The sequence below is a fragment of the Microsporum canis genome, genomic scaffold (genome assembly GCF_000151145.1).
Source record: "Microsporum canis CBS 113480 supercont1.2 genomic scaffold, whole genome shotgun sequence".
Taxonomy (NCBI): Eukaryota; Fungi; Ascomycota; class Eurotiomycetes; order Onygenales; family Arthrodermataceae; genus Microsporum; species Microsporum canis.
In genome coordinates, this window is record NW_003299168.1 from 667,252 (window position 1) to 686,859 (window position 19,608).

General features: G+C 47.8%; 9 protein-coding genes across 9 annotated transcripts; 5 read left to right on the forward strand and 4 right to left on the reverse strand.

The window, feature by feature from the left end:
• Window positions 1-23: 23 nt before the first annotated feature.
• On the forward strand, window positions 24-2,928 carry MCYG_01672 (conserved hypothetical protein; the record flags this gene model as incomplete). Its single annotated transcript, XM_002848692.1, has 2 exons — window positions 24-141; window positions 194-2,928. The coding sequence occupies 2 exons, from the start codon at window positions 24-26 to the stop codon at window positions 2,926-2,928; spliced, it is 2,853 nt and encodes a 950-aa protein (XP_002848738.1).
• Window positions 2,929-3,997: 1,069 nt separating this feature from the next.
• MCYG_01673 (conserved hypothetical protein) lies at window positions 3,998-4,729 on the reverse strand (the record flags this gene model as incomplete). Its single annotated transcript, XM_002848693.1, has 2 exons — window positions 3,998-4,548; window positions 4,615-4,729. The coding sequence occupies 2 exons, from the start codon at window positions 4,727-4,729 to the stop codon at window positions 3,998-4,000; spliced, it is 666 nt and encodes a 221-aa protein (XP_002848739.1).
• Window positions 4,730-5,370: 641 nt separating this feature from the next.
• Window positions 5,371-7,882, forward strand: MCYG_01674 (conserved hypothetical protein; the record flags this gene model as incomplete). The annotated part of the gene is made up of 2 exons (XM_002848694.1): window positions 5,371-5,652; window positions 5,801-7,882. 2 exons carry the CDS (start codon window positions 5,371-5,373, stop codon window positions 7,880-7,882), a joined length of 2,364 nt encoding a protein of 787 aa, XP_002848740.1.
• A 560-nt stretch (window positions 7,883-8,442) lies between these two features.
• Window positions 8,443-10,185, reverse strand: MCYG_01675 (adenylyl cyclase-associated protein; the record flags this gene model as incomplete). The annotated part of the gene is made up of 4 exons (XM_002848695.1): window positions 8,443-9,400; window positions 9,459-9,760; window positions 9,788-10,061; window positions 10,139-10,185. The coding sequence occupies 4 exons, from the start codon at window positions 10,183-10,185 to the stop codon at window positions 8,443-8,445; spliced, it is 1,581 nt and encodes a 526-aa protein (XP_002848741.1).
• A 376-nt stretch (window positions 10,186-10,561) lies between these two features.
• On the forward strand, window positions 10,562-11,858 carry MCYG_01676 (MAK32; the record flags this gene model as incomplete). Its single annotated transcript, XM_002848696.1, has 3 exons — window positions 10,562-10,629; window positions 10,697-10,965; window positions 11,026-11,858. 3 exons carry the CDS (start codon window positions 10,562-10,564, stop codon window positions 11,856-11,858), a joined length of 1,170 nt encoding a protein of 389 aa, XP_002848742.1.
• Window positions 11,859-11,950: 92 nt separating this feature from the next.
• MCYG_01677 (conserved hypothetical protein) lies at window positions 11,951-12,340 on the reverse strand (the record flags this gene model as incomplete). Its single annotated transcript, XM_002848697.1, has 3 exons — window positions 11,951-12,008; window positions 12,068-12,250; window positions 12,318-12,340. 3 exons carry the CDS (start codon window positions 12,338-12,340, stop codon window positions 11,951-11,953), a joined length of 264 nt encoding a protein of 87 aa, XP_002848743.1.
• A 356-nt stretch (window positions 12,341-12,696) lies between these two features.
• Window positions 12,697-13,869, forward strand: MCYG_01678 (mitochondrial 54S ribosomal protein YmL3; the record flags this gene model as incomplete). Its single annotated transcript, XM_002848698.1, has 1 exon — window positions 12,697-13,869. The coding sequence occupies one exon, from the start codon at window positions 12,697-12,699 to the stop codon at window positions 13,867-13,869; it is 1,173 nt and encodes a 390-aa protein (XP_002848744.1).
• Window positions 13,870-16,465: 2,596 nt separating this feature from the next.
• MCYG_01679 (uncharacterized protein) lies at window positions 16,466-17,378 on the reverse strand (the record flags this gene model as incomplete). Its single annotated transcript, XM_002848699.1, has 4 exons — window positions 16,466-16,592; window positions 16,649-16,726; window positions 16,782-17,087; window positions 17,146-17,378. The coding sequence occupies 4 exons, from the start codon at window positions 17,376-17,378 to the stop codon at window positions 16,466-16,468; spliced, it is 744 nt and encodes a 247-aa protein (XP_002848745.1).
• A 1,091-nt stretch (window positions 17,379-18,469) lies between these two features.
• On the forward strand, window positions 18,470-19,546 carry MCYG_01680 (uncharacterized protein; the record flags this gene model as incomplete). The annotated part of the gene is made up of 3 exons (XM_002848700.1): window positions 18,470-19,067; window positions 19,138-19,381; window positions 19,450-19,546. 3 exons carry the CDS (start codon window positions 18,470-18,472, stop codon window positions 19,544-19,546), a joined length of 939 nt encoding a protein of 312 aa, XP_002848746.1.
• Window positions 19,547-19,608: the final 62 nt, after the last annotated feature.

Below are 19,608 nucleotides of genomic sequence, written 5' to 3' on the forward strand. Positions count from 1 at the left end.
GTGTTCGTGTGCCATACCTGGCCATGGAGTTTGAGCCGCCAGCAGACCCTTTTGAACTTGATGTTCTCCAGGAGCCTGCTTTCTTTGCGATTGATCCTATTAATCCTTTAGAGAGGTACCCGTGGGATGATGCCCTACCCGGTATGATCCTAGATTTCCAGTTAATGAAGATCCAAAGCTGATATATATCAAGAACTCGCGCCGGGGCTCTTTGAAAAACCCCTAAATCTATTCAAAAATGACGGTGTAGAAGTACATACGTTGAATATCTTTGGAGATGAGAAACTAGAAGACCCGAGCCCACCGAGCGTAGCCGGTTCTTCAGCCGGTTCTGCACAGCATGACAGTCAGGAAGAATCCACGAATGACGGCTCTGGTGAGGATATATGGTCACTGGATAACATTCCTGCATTTCCCACTACAGGATACGAGTTGCGCTCTTGGGATGTTTTCCCAGATATCTGGAAAGAGCAATCTGGTCCAGCCTGCCTGAGCGAGGCTGGACCTCGTGGATTTGATGCGGCGTTAATATATCAAGCCACGAATACCGGCCTTGAGGATTCAGGACGAGTTGCAAGGACTGATGTCTTCATTTCTTCCCTTTTCAAACTTGGACTTGGCTGGAACTCTGTATTTTTCAGATACAATGAGCAATGTCGAACATTTGAAAAGTACTTGAGAGATGTTCGCGTATCAGGGATCAGTTTACCAGCGATAGATGGCCTGACTGAAGGTATTCTAGAGTGCGGGACTTGGATGCGGAAGCTTCGTCAATTCATTGCTACTATCCCAACCCAGTCAGGTACACCACTTTCCCTGGCCTGTCTTTCCCGAGCAGTTTTCATACTATTATACAGTATTGACGAACGACTTTCTGCGCAATCAAAGACCAATCCATCCCTGCTCCAGACACAGATTTACTTTAGCCGGATAGGTTGTCTCGTCAAATGTTTGATGGACATTGTCCAGAATGTGACCAGACTTTCGACTGACGCACAGGTTATATCAGTTGTTTTTGCGAAGTGTGATCAATACTCACATCAACACTTGTGGCTTGCAGACATATTCCATGAGATTATGGGTGCCACTGCTAGCTTATGGCTTCACCGTGTAGCTCAGTGGATTGGTCTGCGGCCAGCCGGAGGCCAATTCAATGCCTCCCAGGAATTCGATCCGGGGTATATTGACGAATATACCACTGAAGAAACGACATTTAGCCCGAAATCAATGCCGAGTTTTATTTCCCGCGAAGATGCAGAGGTGATTTACGAGACTGGAGCCGGCCTGAATCTCCTGAGGACCTCCCACAAGGGACATCCGCTGGCGGAAGTTCACCAAAAAGAAAATACGTCTTCCCTGACCCTAGAGTGGGGGCTTACATGGGAAGATATTGACAAAATCCAACTTAAAGCAAAGGGCTACGAGGCTTGTCTCCGCGATGAAATTTTGAAGTATAACAAAACCATCAAAATGTCTAATTCAGGACGCCACACTCCAAAGGAATATACCTTTGGCTACGTACCAAACGAGGATATATCCATCGATGCTATATATGAAATACCCGATGTTGAAACTTGGCCAGATTCCTCAGGACAAAATATGGGTGACCGCCAAGTGAAGTCCAGCAGACTCTACGAGCTTCTAAAGGAAGGGTCATGTGCCGATATCGACAAGAGCCTTGTTGTAGAGCATACGTTTGGCCCACCCCTGGAATCGGCACCATCCTTATCATTTGCTCCCGTCATCTTGGCGCAAAGCCGTCTCGTGAACTTCTCCTGTCTCCATCTGTTATTCAAGGTCCACAAGGTTAGAGATCACCTGCAGCTACAGGAACGATTCCAACTTCTCGGAAATGCAGAGTTTCTGCTACGCATATCTCTAGCTCTTTTCGACCCAAATATGCATAGCGGTGAGCGGAAATCCGGTGTTGCGAGAGGCGGTTCGTCTACCGGTCTACGGCTTGGGAATCGAAACACCTGGCCCCCAGCGAGTTCTGAGCTTCGTTTGGTTTTGACAGGGCTTCTATCTGAGTGTTACGCTGGTAACGACAAGGGCGATCATCACTTGGATGGTTCAAGAGACCTACCAGGTGGCCTGAGCTTCTCTATCCGTGAGCTTACTGGAGAGGAGCTAGAGAGCTGCAAGAACCCACACTCGCTTGAAGCTCTTGATTTTCTTCGAATACAGTATACCCCACCCTCGCCATTAGAGGAGGTAATAACCCCTCTCAGCCTAGAGAAGTATGACCTGATATTCAGGCAGCTTCTCAGGCTGATAAGGATGCTCTCCGTTGTGCGCGATCTGATTCGTGGCCCATCGGGCCGACAGACAACCAGCCGGGAAAAGATAGAGCAAAGATTTCGCTTGGAAGCATTCCACTTTGTCCAGGTGGTTAGCGACTACTGCTTCCAGGTTGGAATAAACCATCCGTGGCAACAATTTGAAAAGAGACTATCACAGATCGAAAGGTGCATCGACGCCGGCAACGTAGAAGGCACTATCACCCATGCAAAAGGGCTTCGTCGACTAAAAGAATACCACGAACGGGTTCTCGATAGAATTATATTCGCCCTGTTCCTGAGCAAGGGCCAGGTCAAGGCCCGGAATCTGCTCGAGGATGTCCTCCGATCCATCCTTGCGTTTTCCTTCCATGTCAAGGCATATCAGGAGCGACTTGACATCGCCATGGCAGGGGGTAAGATGCCATCATCCAAGACAACAGCATACTACGATCGATCGATTTGCGAACTATACACGCGATTCAAAAAGCAAGTCGGTGGATTCATCTGCTTCTTACGTAGCCTGGATGCGGGCGGTGTCAAGAATATGATCGATCACGATGACATGGATGCAGCAGTCGATAATATAGATCTGAACAGCGTCTTTGAGCATCTTCTGCTACGACTGGATATGAATGACTTTTACTGACGGATCTGGATACTTTCATGTAACTTTCCAACCATCTTTCCCAAGCTAACGATATACTCATGACAACTCTTGGAATTGCATGAAAAAAACACACACACACACACACACACAGCATCAAGCGACGCTTTATTTCAAGATCGACCGACCGCATTGACCGGGGTACTAATTCGTGCCATGTATGCCTATACTGTGCGTGCTCCGTAACCTGCACGTCCACAAAACCTGTCGAGAGATGGAAATACAAGATGTGGCGTCCCATGGCTTGCTTGTTTTTCTTTTCGCCATACATACGTTAAAAGTCATCTGTTGAGGAAGAGGAAAAAAAAAGGGTCCCACGGCTAGTCCAGAATACAACCCGTTTTCTGTTCGTCTTTGCTTTTCTTCGTGCCTTTTTTTCCTTCTCCATGGTAGACTTGACCGCTGGTATTAGAGGGATGATATAGCTGCAGGTACTTGATATAGCAGCACATTACTGGCTGTTGCACCAGTATCACTTAGTTATTCCCCCTGGCGAGAGAAGCGACTAACATAACTTATGCTACATGGCCTAATCTTCATGCATACACGATACATACGCCTGTGGAGAGTCGCCAGGGTAAAATTTCCGGAAAGTTGCTTCCGTCGAGAGTGGAAAAAGACGTCATATCCTTGGGTCGTTCCGTCGGGGGGGAAGAGGAAGAGGAAGCAGTTATTAATATATGTATGTACGTATGAGCTGGACTGAAGATCTCCATAGCCACACGCCTCCTCTCGATCCTGTTGGCATAAGATAAGACTTTTCTGAATATTAGCCGAGGATGTTATTTTTGTCCTGGTCTGCGGCACTGTTAAGGCCGGACGGAAGAAGTTGTCTTTTTTCATCCTTTTTTTTTTTTTTTTTCGCCGCCAGGAAGTCTATCAGGGCTCGAAGTAGTTTGTTGTATCTTGGGCGAGAAAAGGCCATGGCGTGAAGTTTCTTCGCCGGAGAGAAGCGATTCATCTCGGTGTTTCCAGCCCGGGAGTTGCTGCTTGGGCTGGACCTGGACTGGACTGGATTATTGCAGCTTGTTGCCAGCCGTCCCGAGCAAGATCAGTCGGTTGCTACAAGTCTCTTGACCTTGTCCAGGAGCACCTTGCTCTCGCGGCCCAGCCTTCTCCTGCCAGACCGGTCCGGCCTCTTTGCCCTGGCCATGTCTGCGCGTTCCTTCTCCTTCATCTGCCGGAGCTTCTCCCTCGCTTTGGCCTCCGCGATCCGCCTCTGCGCTGCGTCCTCTTCCCTGGCAAAGGGATACGGTTTGGCCCGACGTTGTCTCCTGCCATGAGGCCGGCTGTCCTGTTTCTCTTCTGCCTCCTGCGTCTCCCTCCCTCCCCGTCTCGCTCTCGCCTGCTCTCTCTCCAGCTGCTCGACCTCGCCCTGAGCTACCATGGCCTGTCTGTCAGGATGCAGCTCGAGCCCTGCCGGCCCGTCTGCAGGTTTTGAACTGTCCCCTGCACCAGCGGCCGCATCGTGTGTCCTCTCGTTGGATTCCTGTGTCTCGTAGATAGACTTGACTGGTCCCGAAGCAAGCTCGCGTGCCTTGATCTTCTCGTACGACTTCTTCAACTTGGCCTTGTGAATTAAATCTGCCTTAATCTTTATGACTATGGATCGAGTATCAGCATGGTAGCCCGGCTCACGGCAGTTCTCTCGTAGCAAGTCTCTCTCACCTTTACGCCTGTAGGTGCCGTCTGGCAGGTTTGCAGGACCGACGGAGAACCCTTTCTTCGGCCGTTTCGACTCCTTGCCCTCGACATCTTCATCCATCTTCCTCTTCGGCGCCATCTTCTACCCTCCTTTCGGTCCTTGAAGCCGTTTGTTGAAAAAAAAAAAAAGAAGTAAAAAAAAAATAATATATCGTAGTTATCGCCCGAAATGCAAAAAGTGGGAGCAGCAACTTTTCTTCTTCCAACCTTTTTTTTCTTTTTTAACTATGTAGATTTCTAGCGGTAACGCCTTTACAAGTCACTATTACTTTCTTCGCCCTTTTCTTCTTCGTCATCGTATCATAAGTTAGTCGAAAAGCAGGTGACTCTTTTTTCAAAGGGAAGAAAAGAAGAAGCAGACGCAGAGAGAGAGAGAGAGGATGATATAAAATATATCTTATAGTAAAGAAAAAGTCACCCCCTGAAACATGATTCTCGATGGCCTGATGGGAGCCGTGTAAAAAGGCCCCCTTTTCTTCTTCCTGCTCTGCTATATCTATCGAATTATTTCTCTTTCGTTGCATCGATCGGTACTATAGTCTTCTCTCTCGCTGTTCTTCGTTGATATCACTTTCTCTCCGCCGACCCCGTAAGGCCGCTACAGACTCTTCTCTCTCTCGTTTGCCTGTGAGGCTGCCACGTCTTTCTGTCCGTCTGAGAAACCTGACTTATACAAGTCTGCACGATGCGTGGTTGAATCCTCGTTTATGAGAGCCCAACATGCCGGTATTTCATCCAGAGGACCAGGGACGGGAGTATAGCTGTTGGTCTCCAGCTCTGCCTCTCCGTCGTCCCGTAACACCTCAGCAGCATCATCATCATCATCAGGAACAGCCAGATGTAGCAGTGGAGGAAGCTGTTGAAGACGAGATCATGATAGACCAGTCTTCTCTCGAGCAGGGCATGGAGACCCCCCGTCATGGTCCTCAGACGAGCAGCCGTGAAGAGCTCATACGGAGAATCAAAGACGGCGAAAGCCCTACATGGGTTCCCAACCGTGCTGTAAGTATTCCATAGCTGGAGAGTCTTTTTTGTCTTTACATGATCTATTTCTCCAGGACGTGCAGAGACAGTTCCTGGATAAGTCTGGGTTGATACGAATCTTTATACATGACGTCTGCTGTGATATCAACTAACATGCTCCTGATAGCTCGAAGAATACTTTGCCACACATGGTGACTCTCCGTTCGAGAGACTCGAGGAGAAGAAGAGGAAGAGCTCGCCTCTGCTGCCGCCTGTTGAGCTCGAACAGTCGCCGGAGCAGGAGAAAGCTCCCAGCTATAGGTCCTGTGGCTCACCGGTCAGTATTGAGCGGCCCAGATCAGCTCTCCATTCGGGAGATTTCCGTGAGGGGTCTCCCAAGCCGCTCGGCATAGAGCAGCTGGCACAGTCGTCTTCATACCAGGAACCCGGATGGGTCGACTCGAATGTCCATATCCCTCCACCGCTGGATCCCTTTGCCGGTGTCAGCTTCAATCACCGCCAGGCCCTTGGTTCCCCTTCAGGAAGATCCAGGGCTCCCTCTCTCGGCTCTGTTCCTTCAAGCTACGTGCTCAAGGCACCCACCAGCCCGCTGGTCATCCAGGCAAACAATCCAGACCTGGACTTCTCCCTCAAGGATGAACATATGGATGTATGTTCAGCTGGCTCCGAAAAGGCCAGTAGACGACGGACTCTGCCCCCAGAAACGTTTCGAAACTTTCCCTCTTCTTCTTCTCCCCCGTCTTACTACCAGGCTCATCAGCCCCGGAGATCCATCACCTCCATGCGTAGCCTGCAGGTAGCCAGCTCCCCCCAGGGTGGACCGGACTTCTACCGTCCCAGGCGCCCTTCTCAGTCGGCGGAAGCGTCTCCCTTGCACCACGCCTCGATGGTCGGATCGTATGAAGAATCGATCCTGAGAGGCAGGATGTCCACCAACCCGTCCAAACCGCTGGATTTCACTGCTGAGATAGGGGTCCTCGGAAAAGGCAACTGCAAGTCTAACCTGAGATGTCCGCCACACGTCATGGTGCCGTTTCCCGCCGTATTCTACAGCTACTCCGGCTCGGCCAGCGGCAAGAACATAGCAGACGACAGTCCCAGTCCATACGTCGGCTTCATCGATCTTGAAAACTCTCTGCCCGGAGAGAGCAGGGCCGCCGCTAAGAAACCGAAGAAGCAGGTTGCTCCGCGAAAATGTCCATGTCACCCTCCGGAAGAGATAGCTTCTTCGGACCTCTCTCTCTCGCCACGCGGTGAACTCCGGGCTCGAGAAAAACGATCCCGTCGCTCTCAGTCTCCAAAGTCACCGCCAGGCGGCTGCTACCGTATTCCCCAACAGGGTCAGCTACAGATCATCATCAAGAATCCAAATAAGACGGCCGTTAAGCTCTTTCTTGTACCGTATGACCTCGAGGGCATGGAGCCTGGCACCAAGACCTTCATTCGACAACGGAGCTATTCCACCGGCCCGGCCGTGGACATTCCACAAGCCAGTCCAACACCGGACTCCCAGGATAAACCAGTCCTTCGCTACCTAATCCACATCAACATCTGCTGTCCGTCCCGGGGCCGTTTCTATCTCTACTCCGGCATCCGCGCCGTATTCGCAAACCGAGTTCCCGACGGCAAGGAGAAGCTACGGAACGAACTGCAGTATCCAGAGCCACGATTCAGTGCGTACAAAGTATCCAAGGAATCCGCCAGATTCGCCGCTGAAAAAGCACAACAGCATCGTCGTCGTAGCTCAGGCATTCGACTAGGCGGCAGTAGCAGGGACCAGGATAGGGACCAAATCAGCCCTTCTTCATCATTTGACTCACGGCCGCTTCAGCCTGCATCTGCTCTTCAGAACTCACCATCGCTACACCCTCAAATGCCTGGCCTTCTCAACTTCCGTAGACATCCAGAGGACCGCGATGACACATTTTCCAGCCCGTTATACATGCCTCCTACAGCATGGCGTATGCGGCCCAGTGCAGGCATGCTAGATACCTTCGACGGCATATCAGGTGCCTCTACCTCTCCGCGAAGTAAAACGACCTCATTCACAACCTCATTCAACACACATCCTCCTTCTCAGGACATACAACAGCAACTATCACTTCCCCCCTTACAATCCATGCACAATTTTCAAGTGCCACGCCAACATCCCCGTCCCTCCAGCCGCTCATCCAACGCCGAAAGCCTTCTCTCTCTCAAACTAAGAGATCTCAATGAATCATCCCCATCACATACCCAACCCTCCTAACCATGTCCAACTCATATGCTTGAATCCTGACATCCCCACTACTCTATAGCCATCCTATTCTTCAGCATTTTAGTCATTTAACAAAGATACCCAACCCCTCTTAATCTTAGAGAAAGGCAGCTAGCTAGTTTCCTATATTCCCTGTTTAAATTGCATTATATCCCGGTCTATAGCTTTCTTATCTCTCCCATTTAACATGTTAGTCACATTCAACTAATTGGTCACTCTGGTGTTGGAATGGTATCCGAGAGCGAGATTGATATTGCTCCTTTTGGTTTTCAGTCAAGCTGCCACCGTCTCAAGTGCATAATGTAGAGTGTTGTGTCTTCATCCCTATGTGCATACGTCTATGGGAGTACGGCGATCATAGTGCTGGCCAGATATCTATTAAATTGAATTAAACTAGTGATCATCTACGCTGTTGCATATTGCGGAGTAACTGAAACTAATAAGTAGAGGTATATATTGGAGGTGAGTACCAAAGCGTAATATAAATATCAGAGCAAGTTTATGTGCAATCAACAGCGAACTATTCCTCGCCAGGAGCTCTATGCTATCGCTTACCCTACGTGGTCCACGATTTCACTAACAATTGCTCCATCCCTGACTACAGTTCTAATCTGCTCGGGAACAGGGCACTCCTTTGCATCTGAATCTTCAACGTCCTCCTTGGGCGGTAGGACGATGTTGATAGCCGTGCACTTGCTTGTAAGGACCTCGGTATCCATACTGCCAGCGTTGAGGTAAAGTTGGGCTCCGTCAATCTGATCGAACATAACGGATGGAACAGCTCCGTCAATCTGCAGCGCGAACTTGGAGCACTTAATTGCTTCCAGACTGCTAACGAGCGAGTCGACGATGATGGAGACACCAACGCAATTATCAAGTGATATCGCGTTGGCTTTACCATTGACTTTGATGATCGTCTTGTTGCATCGGGAGATCAGAATGGACTGACTGAGAGAAGCGGAGATTTCGACAATATCTGCAGGGCTATCGAAGTGTTCAATGAACCATTTGTTGCCTTCCAGTTGTTTCCGGGAAGGCTTCTTGACCCGCATGCTCTCTGGCTTTGGTTTCTTGCTGGGAGCGGGGGATTTACCACGAGACGTAGGGCTGCCCGGAACGATAGACTGAGCTCGCAGGCTGGGGTTTTTGTGTGTTTGTTCAGATTTATCTACCTTTCGGAGGCCCGCTGTGACAGCAGAACCTTGGTTAAGCTGGTCGAAAACAGCAGACATATCATTGCTAGGTGGTGCTGCTTTGATTACTGGTGGAGGGCCTGGTGGTGGTGGTGGTGGAGGCGGTGGTGGCGGACCGCCCGCTGCCTCCTTCGATACTGTTGCAGGTGGTGCAGAAGAGGAAGAGCCTGAAGACACTTGCTTCAATGCATCCATCACATCGATACCATCCTTGTCGTTCCATGTCACTCCACGGGGATAGTATTCTTTGATGTAGTCGATAAGGGATTTATAGATCTGGTAGTAGGCTTGAATGTATTCGACATGGGTTTTATCCCTTCAAGGCGTTAGCAAAGCGTCTCTTCTACAGCGCACAATGAGCCCTGACTACTCACTTGTCCTTGTATTGGTTGAGCACTCGGTTTCCATAGAACTGTGCTCCACCCAGCGTGTCCGTGACGAAAGTTGCTGGTCTGGTCTCGAAGAACCAACCCAACGCAACCACACCTTCCGCTACCGCACTAAGATGGTTGAAGAATGGAGAGGGGCGATTGCTTTCGCGGATATTGTTGATTTCGTCGGAGGCCCTGTGCAGGTCCGTGAACAGCTCTGGGGGTTGTGCTTCTGGCTTCTTGGCCTTAGTAGACACAAGAAGGTATTTCCGTTCGGCTTCGAAGGCTTTAAGGACTGCTTTAGACTATAGGGGTAATAAGTATCAGCATACTACTCTTCCTGTGATGGCGCAATGGCTACTTGCCTGAGGGACAACTAGATCACCGAGCTGCTGGCTGATATCGAGGAATGCCTTCACTTCGTTGGAGATTATAGCGTCAAAGGCCTCGATGCACTTTGGTAGGGGTTCAGCGGCTGGCATAGCTGGCGCAGCAGCTTTAGAGGTGTCAGCAGCACCCACGATATTGGCGCTTGTCCCCGGACTGGGACCTGGGCCATCGAGGGAAGCGGCCATGTCCTCCAGCCTGGAGGTTGCAGCTTCAAGCCTGTGCCAGAAATATATATATTAGTTGTACTGTTTTACTTGTATATATTCTTCAATCAATTGATATTCCATTCATACCGCTTAATAAGGGTTGTTAAATTGTTCATATGGTTGTTTGAGACCATCTTGCCAGCTACACGTCGTATCTTGGGGCGGTGCAACAGCCTGTATAAAGGCAGAGACGCTGTATAAAGTGTCTGTGGGATGTCTTCCCGCTTTATTCCGCTAGTAGGCTGTTACACAGAAGAAAAAACGCCGTGAGTTGCTTGGTTGTAGATGTAGATGTAAAAAGACGTTGATACAATTTAAGGAGAGCTTGGGAGGTTTATTACGATGCCTAATGTTACAATGTAATACACAGATAGTGGCTTACTTTACACTATGTCGGGAGTTAATTTCATATATTACCGTAACACATCTGTACCTATCAAATTCTACATCAACGAACGACGAGAATCACAGGCAGCAAGATTTATATGATATAATACACAAGCAAAGGGAATGGCTATGCCGAGTAGAGGATCTCTGCCTGGTGGGAGCAGGCAGATAGATTTCTGTACTCTCGCCATGTTCATCATCGGCTAGTGAAAACATCCCGCTCTGTCTCACGCCCGCCGATGCTAACGGAGGAAGAAGAACATTAGACGAAATCGAATATGAACCTCCTACGCCTCCTGTACGAGATATAGTCGGTGGAGCTGGCTCGTTTGCCGCCATCGGTGCACGCATTGCTGCTGGCAAGGATCACTCACGCTCAGTTGGCTGGATCGTCGATACGGGCTATGATTTCCCAGAGCATGTTAGAGACCTGATTGCAAGCTGGGAGACGCACTGCGTCTTTAGAGAGGATATGAACAGACAAACTACCAAAGGGTGGAATGGCTACGAGGCTAACGAGAAGAGAGGTGTGTGTTTTGACGCTATCTAAATACAAGCTGGGAGCAAATCTTAACACCACCTGTTAGTATTCAAGTATCTTACGCCCAAGATACAGATTGTGCCTGAGACACTTACGGAGGAGCTTGTCCTTTCAAATACTTTCCACATGTCATGCTCTGCAGACAGATGCTATAATATAGTGCAAGGGATACTGGAAAGACGGCGTGAGCTCGGTGAGAGGCACAAGCTAGAGCTAAGGCGTCCAATATTTGTCTGGGAGCCGTTCCCGGACTCTTGTCATCCAGAAGAGCTCTCGAGGTTCTACGAGGTAATTCGTCATGTAGACGTGGTGAGCCCAAATGAACATGAGATGGGAAGCTACTTTAGCAATTCCTCATGGCACTTTGATAATCCCCGGGACCAAGAGATATGCCGGTCTATTGTCAAGTCCGGCATAGGAATAGATGGAAACGGAGTACTAGTTGTTCGGGCAGGACGGGATGGATGCTATGCCTTTTCTCGAGATGACCAGGTAGCGCTTCCCGCGTATCTAGAGTCGAAGGCTGTAGATCCTACCGGTGCCGGGAATTCGTTCCTTGGAGCACTTTGCCAGGTGCTTGCGGGGTCTAATCGCGCTCCTATCGAGGCTACTCGTGAGATTATGGAAAAGTCTGGTGACTGGAGAGCAGTTTGCACCACATGGGATGATAGGGGAAATATTCTAGCTGGATTGGTATGTGCCACTGTTGCAGCAAGCTATGTAATCGAGCAAGTAGGCGTTCCCGTCCTTTCTTTCTCGCCCGAAGGTGAAGAGTACTGGAATGGAACGAGTTATGTTGGGCGAGTCCGCCGATATACCAGGCAACTCGTCGACACACAGGACTCCCATAAGAGACAAAAACTTGAAGTGGCTCAATAATTGAACATCAATTGTCTTCTATCCACTTGGAAAACAAAACGCCGTAAATATGAATAACTGTACAGGCCCTCGGTGCCATCCACTTTCAAAGATCACGAGTCACTTTTCGACGCTACTGCTCGTTCATGTTCAATAATCTGTTTGCTCCACCTGTAATTCAACGTTAGGCTGTTATTCCGATGTTCTTTCGTAGCCAAGTGTGAACATACCATCGGCTTGGGAAGAAGCGGCCTGGCTCCGGAAACTTGTCACGGTGTTCATGCTGCGCACTGTAGTTGAAGAGCAATGCCGCAAACCCGAGAGCAGTAGTACCGATAACGAACGTATTGAACTTCCAATTGCTAGGCTGTGCGTACCAACCACCGGCAGGCGACCAGACGTGGGTCGGGTAGCTGTGATATACAGTCAGTCAAAAACGTCGACTATCACACCAATTGAAACCAGCTTCACGGTACATACCGGATCTTTGGACCTCCACCCATGTTTCTTCGAACCTGTGCAGCCGAACAACGAGCGTGAACGTGTGTTTTATCTGTTGAAGCCTGCTGCTTGTCTTTCTCTCTCTCGTTGATGTTGGAGGTTTTGGGAAGTTCGAAGTGAGCGAAAGCGCTAGCAACCCCAAAACGGACTAGCGCCGCAGAAACTCATCGCTCACAAATTCAACCTTCAAATCTTTCAAATTCGTTTCTCTACCAGCAAACAGGGAGGATAAGAAAGAGGACTGAAGGGATATTCAGGCCACACAACAACACTTCCGGCATTTTCAATTGAACTGCTCGTTTGGTCTTCTGCCCTTTTTCTACGCCCTCGCCGTATCCCCGTAGACCGGGAAGCCCAAATGAAAAGATTGCAGCTCCTACGCTGGAGCGGTGCCGTTGTATCGCCGCCAATACGATCCTGTCGCAGCACATATATACGGCCCTTTCAGCAGAGGAATGGGAGATGGCTTTCCTCCGCAGCTGCTCCAGTAATTCCAGACCATGACCTCCCTCCTTTCTCACACAGCGGCCGAACTTCAGGCCCTCCGCTCGCATCTGCGGAAGAGTTTATCGCTTCTCCAAAGCTGTCCTCACTCCATGCTCGACTTTCGTTACCAGAACGACTGCCGCTTCAGACGCTGGCTCGCACCCTAATTGATGCCTCCGCCGACTCCTCCACTCAATTTAACAATCATTCTTTCTCCGTGCTTGGCAACGACCTTCTTTCCTACTACACCACCGAATATCTTATCAGCCAATACCCACGACTGCCTATGTCGGTGCTATGGACAGCAATGTACGCATACATAGGGCCAAAGGCGTTGGCAGTTATGGCCAATGAATGGGGTGTTGAGCATGCCGCTGAGCCTGGCAGCGAGGTCGATCCTGCTTATCTCCAGTTCAGGATAGCAGACCAGGAAACAATAGATAAGGAAAAAGAAGAAGTACCCGCAGGAATATCCCGCCTCCCTCTACCCGGCGAGACCTTCAGACGGGGACTCGGCTCGCTGTTTGTAAACGATGTCGAATTTTCTGAACGCCGTGACTCTGATCAAAGCACCTATGGAGACGTTATCACACCAACACGAGCCTCTGCGAATTTCGTCCGTGCCTTGATGGGTGCTATATACCTCCACGGAGGACGACGTGCGGCAAAGTCCTTCTTCGAAGAACATTTCAAGTCCCGTCAACTACCAATTGCTGATCTCTTCGGTTTCACGGAACCCACACGCGACCTCTCAAAACTATGCAAGCGAGAAGGCTTCGAGGCACCGGTGGCTAAGGTTATAAGCGAAACCGGTCGACTGAGCAGGCACCCAGTGTTCATCGTCGGTATCTTCTCTGGCAAGGATAAGCTCGGCGAAGGAGCTGGTGCGAGCTTAAGTGAGGCCCGTGTCAGGGCCGCTGTTGCCGCCTTGAAGAGCTGGTACCTTTATAGCCCTTTGAACGTCAGAGTACCCAGCTCAATGGAAGAAGAAGGTGCAGAGCCTTGGAAACGAGCTCACATCGATCCAGGCGAGATCATTGTTTAATTCAGGTAGAGGGCAAAAAGCTTATTTTACATACAGAGAAAGGCCTGTCTATTCGGCCATGGCGTGCGGAGGTTGGACATGATACATTATTTTTTAACTCCTTTTTCCAACCATGTTTAACTATGATTCTCTTTTGAAATAACATGTACCATATATATGGCGTTACTGCGTCAATCTATACTTATTTTACGGTTTATAATCCTTACAATATCCCAAATTGGACCAGGACGCCTTTTATTGATTGAAAGTAAACAACTGACTACATAGTTCACAAGCATCCGCTCTTCACTAATAGGTAAATCACAAAATGCTCCAATCCGGGTGACAGACGTCACTACCAGTTAATTTCAGGGCTATTGAAGCATACTAGGCCTTGATAGAAGACTGCCCCCAGCTCCTTCAGCACCTCAACCTTCCCAGCCATTGTGACGCACATCCCCGCCTTCGCACGTTGCGGTCGAATTCAATACGGTCCTTCTGCCCAAAAATCACCCTCTTCCACAAACTCCTCGTCTCAATTGATAAGAAGAGAGCAGAACTGGTCCTCTGCTTGCTGACCTTGGAAGCACCGCTGGAGTGGTGCAAATTTGTCCCATCCTAGGAAAATATTCTTAGAAGAGTAACCATAGATATCGTGCCCGTCTATGCTATAGCCATTGTAGCGTTTAACACGTTCATATTGTATACTACGCTGGCAAACATACGTCTAAATAAGATAGGAGTGCTTGTAGCCAAATATCCTGAATATTAAATTGTTAATAAATTTCAGTGTAGTCCAATCACAGGAAATAATTGAGAAATGCTAACCAAAGTCTGTCCATTAAATTAATATACAAGTAATTAGACCTACTTAGAACGGTTAACAAACGCTCGTATTAAATTTTCTGCCAACCATAACGGCTCTAGCTAGTTTAAACCAACTTTAGTTGGATAATGACAAGCAAATATACTCTAGAACTTCGAACCCGATGCCGTATGTTGTGTTACTATTATATATTTGCGGCGAGCTTCAATAAGCCCTTGGATTACGCTTTACATATACCTAGCGGCCGGATAACTACGTGATATAAGAGCCTCCAGTCTAGCCCAGAAACTTATTAGCGTCTTGGCAAATTTCTAGAAAACGACGATCACCCACAGCTTAATTTAGACGTCAATAACATCTTAAGCAAAGACAGCATGACATAACATGAACAACTCGGCATGGTCTACGGATAAACATTACCCTTCACAATGGCACGGCACGATAATAGACGTTTCAATCAGGATATGAGACAACTTACTGCAGGACCATAGCCACGACTAGGAGCAAGGACAGTAACGAGCTGCAAGCGGTTTCTCGCCTGACGGCCCAAGCCAACCGTGCAACACAGAGTAATATCAGAATATAACATAAAATTGGGCGGTGGGTGCTTCTATCACCGAAGTTTATTGACCTTTGTATGTTTCGTTTAACTTTGTACGCCATTAATGGTGTAGAATATCGTCGGAACTGGATTGGAGACCTTATTGATGGTTATTTTTAGCATGCTGATGATAATAATAACGCCTAATATCTTGCAGCAGAGAAACTATTTTATCAAACCCGTTTCTGCCCAGAAAAACCAACTGGATCAGGAAAAAGATGGAAACCATATCCATAATTGGGCTGTATTATGAAGCCATTCAAAGCGAGTAGCATCCTTACTCATAGAGCCAATGCCCTCTCGCCACAAACCTTTCGAAAACCATAACGGTCTTAAAGCTTATATAGAAGGCCTTCTCCGTATCCACTATAGCGTTCCATTCGTCCGATTTCGTGGTAATCCACGACCTCTTCCGCAAGTTTCTAGATATCTTTCTAGGACTAACAGCGAATAGCTGTTAATTATATGGGGGGTAGCTACTTGTTTGAGGGCCTCACCTCCCTGCCAGATTATATACTAGTAATTATAAAGCCGAGTCACTACTTTGTTGCTCGCTTGGAGCAACTTGATTCTCGGGCCTGTGATGAACTTTGTGGTTTTATTATCTACTCTTAAAAATAGTTCATATATGGGCTCTAACTTCAATTTATAGGCTAAATGGCCCAATAGATTCTGTGCCGCTGCTACGCGCTAAACCTGCTGCTTTAGTAACCTTAGGGCTTGAACAATATGTAAATCATAGTGTAACATGTCAACACTGGATAATGATAAGCTAATAATAATAAGGCCTCTATGGCAACGGTGACCTACTATAGTTATCTGAGGCTCTATACCACACGCCTTGTCCTTCGAGAGGGTGAAAAAAACTCAGAAATAAATCATGACCTATCTAAATGTAGAAAACTTTTGATACGCACTTAGCATATAGTTAATAAAATATTATTCATTTATTATTAATAGAAACTTTTATCGATTTCCACGCTTGTTTTCAAAAGGCGGGCTTAAATATATCATTACGAATACTACTACATCTATAACCTGCCTTTACGTCGATTATAAAGTATATCTTCAATATTGAGTTCTGAATATTACATTAATATGTATTATTTCAGAATAGAAAACTTGTTTATTGATAAGGTAAGGATACAATAACAGAAAGAAGGCCGTAATATAGACACCGAATACTGCCATCAGTAGGAAGTTTCACGAGTCGCAGTATTGCGGTATGCTAATCCCCAGGCACGATAATCTCTTTCATTAAACTCATTCCGTTCGTTATCTGCAAGAACCAAAATACCCTCATAGTCCACAACCCAGCTGCGAAATCTGTGTCAGTGCCAATAAGAGATATATCTAAATGCAAGGAAACTTACCATTTGTCCTTTTCCTCGTCGTAAATCAGATTTCCGAGATGACGATCGGTCGGATAACCGCGATGACGATACAGCTCCCTAGATCATATGACGTTAGATCAAGTACTCTATAGCTAAAGCCAGGCAGGCTTACAGCATAGATAGACGAAAAGCGGCCCTGATTTTGTCACGCTTGGCCAAGTCGTATTCCCAAAAATCTGACAGCGGTACACCAGGGACCTTCTCCATCACTATAAACACGATGTACCCGTCTGGGACTGGGCAGTTGGATGGTTGGAGAGCTGGTACGAGGTCGATAAGTTTCGGCGTCACCTTACAGCCCGCTTTGTTGAAGTGTTTCAAAGCACCGACCTCATCTTTAACGAGGACGGATGGTATATTAGAAGCCAGCTTCTTTAGGGCCTCTGGATCCCTGTTTGGAGGGTATTCAGGAGGAACTCTACCTCGATATTAGTCAAATATCCGAGGTACTTAAACAACCAGATCTCGGCACTTACTGTAGTCGAATCTTCATGATAGCTTCCATCCCAACTGACTCCCCATGGACTTGTTGGCAGACGTAGACCGCTTGTCCCTCTGCTACTGTATTCTCAGCGTTGTCTATATAGAGTGTTGCACGTTCAGAGAGTTTCTCTCTAATACGCCATGCTGTCTGATTGTCCATGCTCCAAAGGGTATACCCATGAAACAAGTTCTCAATCCAGTACTGATGGAATTTTACACCACCCATAGTGTAGAAAGATCAAAAGAAAAAAAAGAAGATACAAGTTGGACGATTAACTGTAGTAGCGGTGAATAAGAAGAAGAAGAAGAAGCTGGTGGTGGTGGGGGAGAGGATGAAGCTGGTATTTCCAGGCTGCTTATATGTTGTTGATCTTTAGCGCCCAAGAAGCTTCTTGGCGCATAACAAACAATGTGACAGTCAAAAATAGACTTTAGGGGCGGCTAGTTGCTTTTAGTGAAACAACCAACAACAAAGAACTCCAATGAGCCGCAACATCGACATCCAGAATTCCACACATGGGACGGCCATCACAGGGCGCGTAGGCCGGAAATGTTGACATACGCATTAACTCGAGGAAACCCCTTGTAGTGAATACGTATGCCGTCAGGGGATCCGCCGTCCCGTGCATTGAATAATATGAATACCGGTCATTCTCTACCAATCAATCGTTTTTACCAATTCCCCCCGCTTGTGTCTCTTAAGGGTGATCTCTCCGTCTGTTATACTCTCCTTATATATATTATATATTATATATAAATGTGTTCCTATGTTGCAAGCATATTGCTATATACCTCAGAGTAAACCTCTTCATCTAGCTCTTGGATGGAAAATATTCTTTTGCCCAAGACACCTATTGCCCTTTACGTCATTATACCTAGCCACCATGTTCAGGTATATGGTCCTATGGGTAGTTGGGGGCCAAGCTAACGGCTCGTCGGCGCGTAATATGCAATATCAATTTTTCGCCCCATGCCAGGCAACGCAAAGTAATGCCTTTCTAGGTGAATGCAAATTGCGTACTAAAAATATAATTCATGACCCGCAAAGCCAGCGCTTCGTCGTGGTGGATCCCCAACAATAATGATCGAGAAACATCATCCAATTGTTACGCGCCGACAGCTCTTGCGGTGGTCGACAAGAGTCTTTGGGAACGAGGTTGCTATTACGTGAGCAGTGTGCTCGAAGTGTTATAAAGCTCGCCATGGTGCTCTAGTTTGCTTTTACTTTCTCAAGACGCAAATTCACACAGAGCTTCATACCTCTATCTAAGTTGATCTCCTTCATCCATCTCTATACTCCTACCCTTTGTTTTAAACATGTCGGGGATACCCGGCCAGCTACGTCTGCGTGACAGCCATTCAATCCTCGCAGAACCACTTCCTGATCTCCTTACCCGAGAAGGTTATCGAACAACAAGTTCCGCTTGGCACAAGGAGTACTACATAGGACCGATAAAGATTTGGGATCTTGAAGAGGAGGTACGTCGCTGGACATCTTCGGAGTATCTGAATAAGGGCACTTTATCCGTTGATCTCGATAGAGTGTCAGAACAACCTGGTTACATTCATCAAGAGCACTACCTTTGCGGAGACGAACAATCTGTGTGCGGGCGCTTTGCCCAAAACGCCCTTGGCCCTGTAAGCGCAGTCGCGTTTCATAACGGCATTAAATACCGTTTTGGAGACTGCAAGGTGTGTTTAGAGAGCCAGAGTTCGGGCAACGACAGGTTTCTTCCTGATCATGTCGCGGTCAAATGCTCAGCCGCAAACATTAACGAGCTGCGCGCTCTCCCAAAATCTTCTAAACCGAACATAGTCCTTGTTGGAGAGGCAAAGACCCCCTGGAAGCATGACCTTCAGGATTATATGGATAATTTTATGAGGGAGAATCAGATGGGCCTTCGGCTAGCTTTGGGTATGCACCGTCTCAAATTTTCATGTTTTTTACGACCAATTAGTCTTGTTAACTGACGGGGATTCTCTAGGCCAAATTGCCTCTTATATGCATCGCTTTAAAATGCTATACGGGTTCCTCACAACCTACAATGAAACCATATTCCTTAGGCAAGCCCTAAAGGGAGGAGTGCCGCGGTTATATGTTTCACAGCCTATCATGAACACTAGCTCTGGAGTTGGCAACAACAACGATGTGTCGGTTCGGCAATGCCTTTACTACCTTCTCGCCGTCATTGATAACAGTGGGAAATACACATTTGAGAACAAGCTTGCGTACAGTCATTGGATAGGCTCGAAATCCGACGCCAACGATGCCGACATTAGCATGATGACTCCCCTAGCCCATCGTGTTCCGTCGCCAAATCTAGTGTTTCAGTTGACTCCCAGGGGAAGAGAATCAATTCCTCATACGGGTCCATTAACCCTAGTGAAAAATAAGTCAGGGTTTGAGGTAACACTATACTTTGAGATGGAGCATGTTCGAGAGGACATACAAGGAA